We start from the raw sequence: 12,585 nt of genomic DNA on the forward strand, positions 1-12,585 counted from the left end.
ATACATGTATATACATATATATAAATAGTATGTTAGGTGCTGACACTACCATGGAGAAAGATAAAAGGGAATGGGCTATAGAGAGTGCTGGATGGTGTTGGCAATGGGGGATTAACTTTAAACAGGATAGTCAGAGGTATTAGGAGAGTAAAGAGGTGAAGGAGGTGGGCAAGGAAGCCTGGCAGAGAGGAGTGCCAGGCAGAGGGAGGAGGCAGGACAAAGCCTTTTTGGGGAAGCTGGCTCTAGAAGCCTGTGTTGGGGAAAGAGGTGAGGGAGGATGGGGACAGGGGCAGGGGAAAACATCCAAGTGGAGGCAGCTTGCATCTCTGTGCCCCCTCACGTTGCCAACACTTGTACCTCAGTGAGTTAACTCAAGCACTGTGGTGGAGGGCTCAGTTCAAGCCAGCTGGAACTCAGTCACCCATCACCTAAGGGGAAGAATGTCTAGAGGAAGCAAAAGGAAAAAGCATCAAATTCTTGTCTCCTATGTTTCAAAAAACAGATTTAAATACAGAGGGGGAAATCTGGGCAGGTGCAGACCTTTCCAAACACAGCTGTCCTGCAACATGTCCAAATCCAACATGCTTGTCAGATCCTAGCACACTCTGCCATCCCCTCACCCCCTAAGTGGAAGTTAGACTTGGCCGTGGATGGTGGTAGATCACCCCACTGCCACGCCACAGTGGAGTGGGATTGCTGGCCACCATGCTTACCTCTGAATCAGGAGGGTCTTCGGTCTTAGAATCTTGAAATCTACAAAGTTGAAGATTTTTGGTCCTTATAAACAGGATTTCTAATTGCATATGTCATACTAAGCAACAGAATAATGGATATCTCTGCCACTATCCCATTTGTGGGAAACTTACTGAGAACCTGGCCTCGCGCTGTTCTACCCTCATGATTCTCATGTCGCACAGAATTAGGTACTATTATTATCCTGTCTTTATAGTTCAGGAAACTGAGGTTTAGACCCATGATGCCAGTGGCCAAGTGTTAAGCAGCTACTAACTGGGTAGTGCTGAGGCCTAGAGGAGGAACTGATACCCCATCTTGCCAAGCCACATGCCTCCTTACTTGGGTTGGCAGATGTGTCCTTGTGTGTGCCTCAGTGGTGACAAATGTCTTATTGACAATGAAGGGGGCAGGACAGTTGCTGACCAACTCTGAACCCTCCCATAGTGAGACCTGGAGAGCTCAGAACAATGCAGGATGGGCCTGGTGCCAGATCTGGAGGCCCATACTCTCTGGGGGACATGAACCATTATTTGGCCAGTCTGCCTTCTGGAGATGGAAGGGGCTGCTGCTGCCTCTCTGTGTTGTCTGGTGACCTCCAAGTGATAGCCATGAGTGAGGGCATCAGAACCGAGTGGCCTAGGACATGCCTTTGGTGCCTGTGGTGTCAGACAGCTGAGATCCAAATTACAGCTTGCATCAGCCAAGTGATCAACAGTTCAGTGTTTCAACCACACTGAAAACATCGACTCCCCTGTGCTCCCCAATGTGGCTTCCAGGACCACATCCATTCGTTGGTTGGCCACACTGAGCAGAAGAGGAAAATTGCCCAGTGTCATCCGGGGTCAGGACTCCAACCCAGGTCCTGCAGACTCTCAAATCTGTGTCAGGTGAAGGAGGCCAGCGATTTTCAAATATTAGATAACACTGCATGGGGCCCAGGGGAATCAGGGCAGGTTACAGTGAGCAGATGAAGGAATCAGGCTCTGTCACATGCTCCTCACTTCACTCAAAGCTGCTCCTGCCTCAGGATTCTGTGTCAAGTTGCTTTGAGAGAAGTCTGTGCCCTTTTAACAAAATTCTTTGGTTTTTACGTATTTAAAATTCTACTCATTTTTTACTTATTTGAAGGGCACAGAGGGGAGAGAGAAAGGGCAAAAAAGAATGGGAGCGAAAGAGAGTGAAAGAGGAAGAACAAGAGAGTGAGAGAGAAATCTTGCATTGTGTTGGTTCCCTCCCCTAACACCTGTACTGCCAGGGCAAGGTCAGGCCAAGGCCTGGATGTAGGAACTTTGGCTGGGACTCCAGTGGACGGGACTCAAGGATCTGAGTCACCACCTGCTGTCAGGTGTGTTAGCAGGAAGCAGAGGTGGCCTTTGATCTCAAGTACTCTAATGTAGGATTTGCCCACCCCAGGCAAAGCCTGCTGTGAAAGAATGCATGCTCCCCACCATATTTGTGCTGCTCTGTCATTGGAGGACTGCCTCATACTCTATTTTCTTTCCTGGGGATGAAGTTCAGGCCTTTCTTTTGCTGGGAATCCCGTCTTCTCTCTAGGGGCAGGGAAAGGCTTGTTCTGTCTTGGAGGCTATTACCAGTCTTAGGAGAGCAGCACGGTGTGGGAAGGCAGAGGACCCAGGAGGGCAGAGCGACCTGGGGGGGGGGGGGCAGCACAGCCCTGGAGGGCCGAGAACTTGGCTTCTAGCTCTGACTGTGGTGTGCTTTGGGCTGGCTGTTCTTACCTGTAACATGAAGGGTGTTGGCTTCAATGGTCCCTAAAATGAAGCTCTCAGTTGATGTAAGTGGGTCTAGGATGTTATGCTTAACTAATGCATTTTGAAAGAGATTTATTTGAAAGGCAGAGGGATCCAGCGAAAGGGAGATATGCAGAGAGAAAGACATTCTTCCATCTTATTTCTCCTTCTGGGGGATATCAGTTCCTAAGAATGATAGGAGGAAGCTACTGACAGTAAGGAAACAAGGGTAACCCACAGAGATAAGCAGAGTAAATGATGGTAGCAAGACAAAAGAGGGAGTAACTGGGAGCCCCTGGATCCAGCCATACCTGATACCCAATTTTCTTTTCCCTTTTCTTTCTTCTTTCTCTTTTTGATTTGTATTTTTTGGAAAGTCAGATTTACAGAGAAAAGGAGAGACAGAAAGATCTTCCATCCATTGGCTCACTCCCCAAGTGACTACAATGGCCAGAGCTGAGCCAATTCAAAGCCAGGAGCCATGAATCTCCTCTGTATCTCCCATGTGGATGAAGGGTGTCAAGGCTTTGGGCCATTCTCAATCTGTTTCCCAGGTCACCAGCAGGGATGGGAAATTGAGCAGCCGGGACACAAACCAGTGCTCATATGGGACCCTGGAGGATACAAAGCTAGGATTTAGTCACTAGGCTATCATGTGGGAACCCTAATACCCACTTTTCAACTAAACAAATTACCGGTTCTCTCTCACTTTGACCAATTTTCTTTTTAATGATTGATAGGAAGCAAGTTCTTGCTAGTTGGAAAATTATGAAGCTCAACTTTGAAACAGGTGGGATGGGGGGAGGGAGTTTCTCTTACGGAACCTCAGAAGAAAAATGTCTCCTGTTTTGTTTCCCATCTCTTGCTGAGCTGGTAAACCAGGTCTTGACTTTGGGTGGGCATAGTCTCAACCTTTCCATTACACAGATGGGAACCCCAGATCCAGAGGGGGAGACCATCTTCATGTCTACAATCAGGGCTAAGCCTAGCACTTGGCTCTTCCTCTCTGTGCCCTCTTCACGTCTCTGCGTGACCCTTCTTGGCACCCGCACCCCCATCACACCATAGCCTCACCTGCAGTTAGAAGAGACTGGGAGGGTTCCTATGTTTCTTGTGTCGGTTGAGCCCTGAGGACCCCTGGTTCATCCAGGCATGTGTGCAGCCTGAATTTGTTTCAGAGTCCTTGGGCACACATAGAATGTTTGCCCTGGGGGGCACAGATGGAGGGGGAAGAGAACAACATGAATTTCTCCTTCTGCCTGAATCTCACCCATTGTCCGGGCCAGCCCTCCCTCACTCCCACACCGGGTACTGACCAGGCAGGCCTACCTACAGTTGTGGTCCGAGGGCTCAGGGCCTGGCCACAGCTTGTCCAGCGTTGAGACAGCAGGAAGAGGCAGCAGAACTGCTATTTGCAAGAAGGATGATGATGATGATTATCATTTTACAGTAAGGAGACACTGCAAGGGAACAGGGCATATGGGAAAGCCAGGGGACCACTTTCACCTCACAAGGCATTTTTGTTCTGCCCCAGTCCCAGGAGATCCAGCACAACAGCTGCCCATGGGGCCAGGGGATAGGTCCTTGACAACCACAGCCCAAGATCTACAACCGACCCAGACCTGTAGGGGGCACGTACTCACAAACCACTCAAAGCCGCACACAGGAGAAATGATCTTTAATGTTCTTTGTTTTCCAGCCCCCATCAAAGTGCCATCAATTCGTGAGGAACAGGGAGGGGCCGGAGAGGTACGGAGTCACGAGACACATAGCGCCCTCCCTCTCCTGGGCGCACACTCGCTCAGCCCGCACTTGGGCGGACATCCCCACCCCCCACCCCACGCGCTCACATGCAGGCCACACGCACACCACACAGACACACACACATACGTGTACCCACAGTTAAATACATGTAGAGAGGGGACTTATATGTACAGGGGTGGGGGTATTAGAGAGAGAGAGACGTCATCCCAGCAGGTGAGGGGTGCCCCCAGGCTCTCAGCATGCTAGGCCTAGCTCTCCATGCTGTACCTGGCACCCATGCCCCTGCCAGATAAGCAGCTGTCCCCCTCTCCTAGTCCCCTTCCCCCTCCCCCTCCCCGTAATCCCCATAACCCCGGCGTGGGCACCATCCTCTCTCCACCAGGATTGCCTTCCCCGGGGTAGGAAGAGGGTCCCCCACTCCCTAGAAGTGCCCGGGTGCCAGCGGCATGTTGCTTTTGAAGCCAGGCTGCCCATTGGCTACGTCGGCCGCAGACTCGCAGCCACCGTTGCTGGAGCCCCCGTCCGTGCCTGGGCTCTCTGGGTCTGCCAGGAGCTTGAAGGTGAAGAGCTGAGTCGAGTCGTGGCGGCTGCGGCGGCCGGCGGGCTCGGAGGCGGGCAGGCTGAGCAGGGCGCCGGGCGCCCTCCACTCCGGGAAAGCGTACAGCTCGACGGCCTGCGGCGCTCCGCGGCCCAGGTAGCCCGGGCTGGGTGAGGCCGACGGAAGGGTCCGCTGGCTGCCGCTCAGGCAGCTGCCGCTGTCGTCCAGCGAGTCCTTGCGCGACTGGGAGCGCTCCAGCGAGCCGCCGCGCGTCCACGGCCGGTAGGTGTAGGCGCAACCGCCCAGGCGGCGACGGCGCCGGCGGCGGCGGCGACCACGGCACTGGCACCCGAGGATGCGCACGAAGGCGCGCTTGAACTCCTTGCTGGAGCACGGGTAGATGATGGGGTTGAGGCAACTGTTGAAGTAGCCCAGCCAGAAGACCACCTTGAACACGGCGTCGGGGGGCTTCAGGGTGGAGAACAGGGAGCCTGCATGGGGTGGAGACAGAGAGCAGCCGTGAGTAAGGGCTCACCCTCCAGGCGTACCTTGTAATGTGGGCTGAGTGGTGGTGCACCTGCGCAGGCCCTTCTCCTGCTAGCTCGCTGTCACGTTTCAGATGGATGAATCCTGCACCCATTTACAGGGAGAACCTTAGTGCCTTCGTCCTTGTTCTGGAGACTTTCCCGGAGCTGGCCAGAGGGCCCTCAAGCTCCTGCTGGCACAGATTTCCCAGGACCGCACTGACTACATCATACACATGTGAAAAGAACCACGTGGCATTGCACCTCTCTTCTGTGCTAGATGCTTTGCCGATATTATTTTATCTGTTACAACAGGCCATGCTTTGTTTTCATGGCAAATAGAAGATATGTGAAAGACTTCCACGGAAAAGATAGCACTTCAAAGGTAAAAGGAACAAAGAAACACGAAGCACAACTCCAAAGAGATAAAAGAAGAAGCAAGACGTATTTCCAATGTCCAACGCCCTCGAGGAATTGATTGTTTAGAACACGCGGAGAACTCTTGCATCCCCAGTAGAAACGTGTGCAAAGATGCTGAACAGGCAATTTATAAGCCATTAATTCCAAGAGCTAATGAGCTTAGGAGAAGGTGTTCAAAACACTGGTGATCTTGTGGTTATAAAGAAAATTGAAAGTATGTCATTGTAAAAGAAAAGTAAGAAAAGAAGGAGATGAGAGGAAGGGAAAGAGGGTAGACTGGAAATTATTATATTCTTAAAAATGTATATGTGAAGTACATGAAGTTTGTTCCCTTTGTATAAATTAAAACCTCACTGATGGTCAAATAAATTAAAACAAAAACCATAAAGAGGCATAACGTATCTGTTGGGCTGGCAAAAATTAGGAGACTGGAGAGGTCTTGAGAGTGGGAACCTCAGGTCCTTCCTGTGTGGTTGGGTAAGGGGGACACAGGCTGAGCAGACGTGCTGGAGAAGGCCCTGGGACTCCTTGGCAGGGTGAAGGAAATCTACAAGGTGAAACGCAGCCATTCTGCCCCCAGTTTCCCACAGGTCTGTAAGAAGGTATGTGTGTGAGGATGTGTATGGCAGTGTTGTTTGCAGTGATAGGGAGTGGGGGACATCTTGTGTCCCTCCTCAGGAAAGTAGACTGGGGTACAGGCCTACATGAACATTATCCAGCACTTAGAGGTCCAGGGTGCTGTGCCAAAGAACTTCAACCCAATGTTTGTAAGGGAGTGAGGGAAGGAGTGAGAGAGAATAGGTAGGAGGGAGAGAATGAGATTTATAACACAACACTATTTAAGTAACTTAGGAAACAACTGTGTGCCTTTTGCAAAGGCATTTAAAAAACATCTGAACACAATGTTTATTTAGGGGTGAGGGCAGAGGCTCATGGGGATGGGGAATGGGAACAGAAAGAAATAAAACAATAAAAGAAGAGAAGCCTGGCATAAACTGATGATGATGAGATGTCATAAACTGAGAAATACGATTAACTCTCCACATCCCAAATTTGAGATCCAAAACCACTTTATGGCAATATTGAATTAAAAACAATTTCCATTTTAAATACAATGCAATTGCGACTTGGATGAATTAAGTGGCTTGCCCCAGGTCACACAGCAATGTTTGTAATATAACTGGGATTTAAACTAAATTCTATTTGAATGCAAAGTATTTTTTTAAAAAGATGCTATTAATAATACTCCTTTTTGGAAAAATGAAGAAATGTCAAAATGCAAGAAGAAAAGATACTTTAAAAGAATAATTTTATAATACAGAAAAATTACATTTTGGGTCATATCCTTTCAGATTCTAAAAAGAGAAAAAAATTATTTTAATTTTATTTGAAAGGCTACTCACAAACACGTGTGCACAAACACATATACCTTCTGTCTGCTGGTTCACTCCCCAAATCTCAAACACTTACAACAGCCAGGACTGGGCCAGCCTGGATTCACCAGCTGGGAACTCAGTCTGGGCCTCCCACTTGGGTGGCAGGGATGCAAGTGTCTTAAGTCATCACCTGCTGCCTCGTGGGCTGTGAATGAACAGGAAGCTGATTGGAAATGGAAGACCCAAACTCCAGCAAGGCATACCCATAAGGGGATTGAACATCCCATGTGGCAACGTAACTACTGCACCAAACGCCAGACCCTACTGCATATACCTGTGTAAATATTCTCCACAATTAGACTACACATTGGACATCCGTATGTTCAGACTGTGTCCCTAACCCTGCGGCCTCGTCAGGGATATGGACATGCTCTTTCTTGTGTTTCTTCCTCTGTTAGACTGAGCTCCTTAAGGACCTGGTCTTGGGGTTCACCTTTGAATCCATATGTTGAGTGTAGAGCAGGTGCTTCTGGATTATCTGCACGGGAGGAACCTCAGCAACCTCCAAGACCAACCACCCTTTCACAGATGCAGATGTTGAGGCCCGGAAAGTGACTGAGAACCTTGAAGGTGGTGGCACAGATGCCACCAGAATTCCTCTCTGTGATTCTGCATTGGGTTTCTCCCCTGAACTACTTCCCTCTGTTCACTTTTGGAGGTTTTGTTTACTGCTACAAGGGAGTTTCAACTCCTGCTTTTCTACTTAGCAAGCCAGCTGGTGAGAGATGGCTGTGCTGCTGGTACAGGATGAAGCCAGTGAGGAGCTATCCCCAGTTGAATGTAACTGACTCAAACTCTAAGGACTAATTCTTCTCCACTGAGGGGAAAAGTGGCAATGGGCCCCATTCCATGTTTGCTCGAGGTAAGGTAAATGAGGGCATCACCTCATAGTCTCATTTGTGACAAGGGTCACACCACTCGGAGTCAGATACAAAAGGTCCCGGGTGGAATAATGATGGCATATAGATGGGTGTGAGCTCTCTTGGTGATGATGGGCTTGTCTCTGTCACTGATGCTGAAAGTGGAGGCAGGCGGAGAATTACTTTTAGGGGAGAAAGAGAGAGAGAAACATGAACTAGGGGAATTTTGTGCATTACCCCAGGAGGGTGAACGCAATGGATGTGTGTCCAGGTAGTACACCTCTTTGTTCGAGGATACATAAAGTCCAGGATAGAAGCTGGGGCTGCATGAATAATCAGGACCAAACTTGTGGAGGATCGAAAGCAGCAGAGAAAAGTTGCTGCAGACAAACTTGCAATTCTGCCTTGTGCAACAGACACTGAATGGATTAGTGGGGCTGCCCTGAGGGCCTGGCTCTTTTAGAGGCTCCACAGATGTCAGGAATGCTGGTAACTAGCATTCATTACAGGCACCATATATGCTGTGTGTGTGCTCTGTAGGTCCTGTGCAGAACTCTTTGCACCACGAATTTATGGATAACCACAATAGTCAGGAGGGACTGCTGACCAAACTAGAATTGCTAGACCCATGTTTTGGATCAGCTCATCAGTCTACAACAGTGGTAGCTCTTCAAGTTTCTATACATCCACTCATTTGTTCTTCCATTCATTTACTCCATCTGGCTAAGCGCTGGCCACACCAGGCCGAGTCATGGGAACAGAGATGAGTTTGGAGTATGGCAGTTCACAGGCCATGGCAAGAGAACACACTTGGTGTTAGGATAAAGGCATAAATGGCATTTTGTCGCCATGAGCTGGGGGCATATTTTTTCCCAGGCTTCTTCATCTTCATCTCACAGCAAGCACCTGGCTGAGGACACAGTCTGACTCTTGGTCTTTATTTTGTTACAAAGCATTCATCAAAGGATTCTGGCCTTGAGAACCGATCAGCCTAAGTGGATGCTGCGGACTCTTCTCAGGGTTGGGGGTGGTGGATCAGGGTGGGAGGGTGGCATTTACAACCATCTCTTAGGTTTCAGCTCCATCAGCTGTTGACTCCCTCACGAGACCATCCTTTACCTTTGGACAAAAAGCTCAGGGTTTGGACCTGCACAGACTTGGTACTGAGTCTTCTCTCTAGTGGTGTGACTTTAGAAAAAGGTAACGGCCCTTTCAGCCTCAAGTTCCTCATCTGTACAATGGGATTGTTTGTGAATATAGGAACACATCCACACAAAATATGTGGTACAGCATCTGGCACTATAAAAATGTTACTTGCACACAGTGGCCATTTTCTGTTCTCTGATCCATTAATCCCCTTCCTCCAGGAATTCTGCTCTGATGAACCCTGCTCAGTTTAGATCCATTTCTTCACAGAACACAGACAAGTGGATCTCATTTTGTTATGGTGCCGGCTCACTTGTTAATGTTGCTCTACCATCCAGGGGCTGGCTGAGTCCTTGTTTACCATCCAGACCATAAATTCCCTCTGGGCAAAACTATATTTTCATTTCTTTTGTTTTCCCCTCTGGATTTGTATGTTTTTATTACAAAAATGAGACATGCTGAGTTAAAAAAGTTACACGCGATGAAAAAAATCTATAAAGTATGGAGTGAACATTCTTTCTCTCAGCCAAGCACAAGGGACCTGGGTTAGCAGTTTCATTTGTATCCTTCTTGATTTTTTCCATCACATTTTCCTTTCCCTTAAATTGCCTTCTTTGCAGAGAACATATATATTTCCCCAGGCCAGCCCCTGCCCCCAGGCGCTGCACTACATCTTGATATCTGGATTTACAGTAGTTTATTTCACACTGTTCTCTAATGATAGTCAAGTAGTTGATTGATTTCCAATTCTGGGTGGCTGCAAACTGCAGTCATGAAAAGCTTCAAGCATTTCTTTCTTTCTTTTTTTTTTTTTTGGTTGCACATGCGAGTGTTTCTGTCAAATAAATCCCTAAATGCAGAATTACTGTATCAGTTCACCCCTGAGCACCAACAGCTAGCTAAAATTGCCTTCTGAATTAGCCATAGCAGCATAGCTTCCCATTTACTGTGTCTGAGTGTGAGGTTTTTCTATCCACTGGCCTCTACGGCTTCTAGGTACCATCAGCTCTTTCAATTCCTGCTGTTTGATAGGTTAACAAAAACCGTTCCATTTTCTTTTATTTGCATTTCATTTTGTTTTGTGCCCTTGTAGACCCCAGCATGAGATGCCCATGTCTGGCTGGAGTGAGATAGAGTCGTTCTTGAGATAGAGTCCTGGCTCTCCCAGCAGCAGCGGTGTGAGTTTGGTATATTTCATACTTGTTCCTAAGCCCTGCTCCTCTTCTATAAAATGGGGCCTCTCTCGGTTATCATGAGCACTGAGCAAGATGAGACACATGAAGGCCTCATGAATGTTCTGGAGCAGTGCCTGTCTCTCAACTGAATCTGCATGAATAGTAGTAATCCAGCAAACCCTATGTTTCTTTTATCACTGATTGGGCTGGGAATCCGAAGTTAGAATATCCATGTTTGGGACTTCTATTTGGTAACTCCCATCTGTCACTTCTGGTAAGCTGTTTTTTCCCACCATGGGCTTCAGTTGCCCTGCTTTAACTGAGTGGTTTGAGCTGGATCTTTTCCAGCCTTAACCTTTATGATTTCCATGAAGCTACAGATGGCTGGTGCTCCAGGAAGCTCTGCCCATCCCAGCTGGTGGTGCCTGCTTTTCCAGACCTGCCACAGAGGGGCAGTGTAGGTCAGGGACTGGACTGTGACAGGGCCACAGATTCCGTGCATATTTCTGCAACCCCTCCTTCTCTCCCCTCTGTAGTACATGGACTTCTGGGATTAGCCAGGTCTGTTGGTGGTGCCAGGTTGCCCTAGTGGGAGCCAAGAAGACAGAGTTAATTAGGGAAGTTGTTGATCCTTTCTGGCAGGAAAGGATGGGTGACAGGGACAGTTTCCCTTGGGCACTCAACCAGTCCTTTCTCTGGGAAGCGGAGGGGAGCAACTGCCGCCAGAAGCACAGGTTCCTGGAAGGCCCCAGCTGGGGGCTGCAAGGCACGGCTGTGCCGGGATCTTGGACAGTGTCACAAATTCGTTGTGCATGTCCCTCCTTCTCTCACCCATGAACTGACCACGAAGCCCTTTGCCTGTGTCTTAGAATCATAGTTTACTAGGGCTGGGAAATAAATAGCCTGTCTTCCCAGGGATTTCAGGAGGGAGGGTGAGTGACTCACTGGAGTTAACTCGGTCGAAAAACAATAGGTGGTCCACTGTGATATGTTCACGTTGCCATTCATCTGACTGCACAAGCATTTATGAAGACAGCAGCATTTGTTGGTTAAGGACCTTTTTGATCTGGGTTCGAATCCTGGCTTTGGCATCTCCAGATGTGTGATCTTACAGAATCCTTGGGCTTGTATGACTCAAATCCCTAGAAGGTAGGGATGGTGAGAACTCTTTTCAGCGTGGATGAAGGAAGCTGAGTCTTGCTAAGTGCCTGGCACTTGGAAAGCTCTCAGGGAAGCTGCTCATGACTGCACCAAGTGCTGTGACACTGCGGTCACTACCAGTGTTAGGGAGGACAAGGGCATCGATGAGGAGGTCTGACCAGGCCCCTTAGAACTCTTCCCAATGCAGGCCCAAGGATGGGCACTGTGTGGTTTTCCCACTTGTTCAAATTGTATACAACAGTCATGCTTTTTTTTTTTTCTGGGGGATTGTGATCTGAAAGCGTTCTGTAACTCTCAAAGGGTCAAAAGTCACCCATCTCAAGACTGGGCTTACTATCCATCAGGTACTACCATTTACTAAATCCTTTTCTCTAAGTCAACTGGCTTTTGGAAATGAAGTTCTTCAGAAGGAAGTTTTCTATCACCATTTTAAAACCTGCATTATTTTCTCTAAGTAAAAAGCCGTGGTAGACAAAAACCAGAAAGACAAAACAATATTAGTACCTTCTGGATGACTCCAGAGCATGGCAGGGAAGAAGTCTGTCCTTGTCCTTTGAAAAAGGGATGTTGGCATGATTGAGCAGTGCTGAGGACTTTTGCGTCCTAAATCAAGGGGCATTGCTCTCTATAAAACCTAAAGGAGTGAAACAGCTTTGAGCAGGGAATCATTTTCTTATATTGGGGAGCCCAGCCTCTGGCTCACAGTAGGTGCTAAATAAATACTCAGGGCTGACTGAATATGTAACACCATCACTAGCTGCCTTTTCAAGCTGTGCTACACAGTGCATTTGACCTGCAGCCTAGGTGCAGCTCTGAAAACATCACGTGGCGCCATGGCTCTACTCCAATCCTTCTGGCAGCTTCTTGCTTTGGCTTATGAAGCAGATCAAATGAGACAACACTGCTGACAAGCTTTAGAGGGGATGAAATCTTACTACCTGGGAGAGGGATTTCTATTTCTCTCTCTGCAGAGAAAAGGCAGTAAGAGGCAGAGCTGGGGGATGATGCAGACATCAAGAAACAGATGTTGCTGTGAGCCCACTTACATCACTTGGGCTTGGAATCACCAAGGGTA

The 12,585-nt window shown here is 48.4% G+C and overlaps 2 protein-coding genes across 2 annotated transcripts in view; both read right to left on the reverse strand.

The window, feature by feature from the left end:
• TTC1 (tetratricopeptide repeat domain 1) overlaps positions 1-12,585 on the reverse strand; it is a 237,361-nt gene that overhangs the window by 65,689 nt on the left and 159,087 nt on the right. The window lies entirely within an intron of this gene.
• ADRA1B (adrenoceptor alpha 1B) overlaps positions 4,148-12,585 on the reverse strand; it is a 56,981-nt gene continuing 48,543 nt past the window's right edge. Inside the window, exon 2 of the mRNA XM_004587478.3 lies at positions 4,148-5,279. Coding sequence (XP_004587535.2) covers positions 4,672-5,279 — 608 coding nt within the window. The 3' untranslated portion in view covers positions 4,148-4,671. The remainder of the gene's footprint in view (positions 5,280-12,585) is intronic.

This window comes from Ochotona princeps, chromosome 19, assembly GCF_030435755.1.
Source record: "Ochotona princeps isolate mOchPri1 chromosome 19, mOchPri1.hap1, whole genome shotgun sequence".
Lineage (NCBI taxonomy): Eukaryota > Metazoa > Chordata > Mammalia > Lagomorpha > Ochotonidae > Ochotona > Ochotona princeps.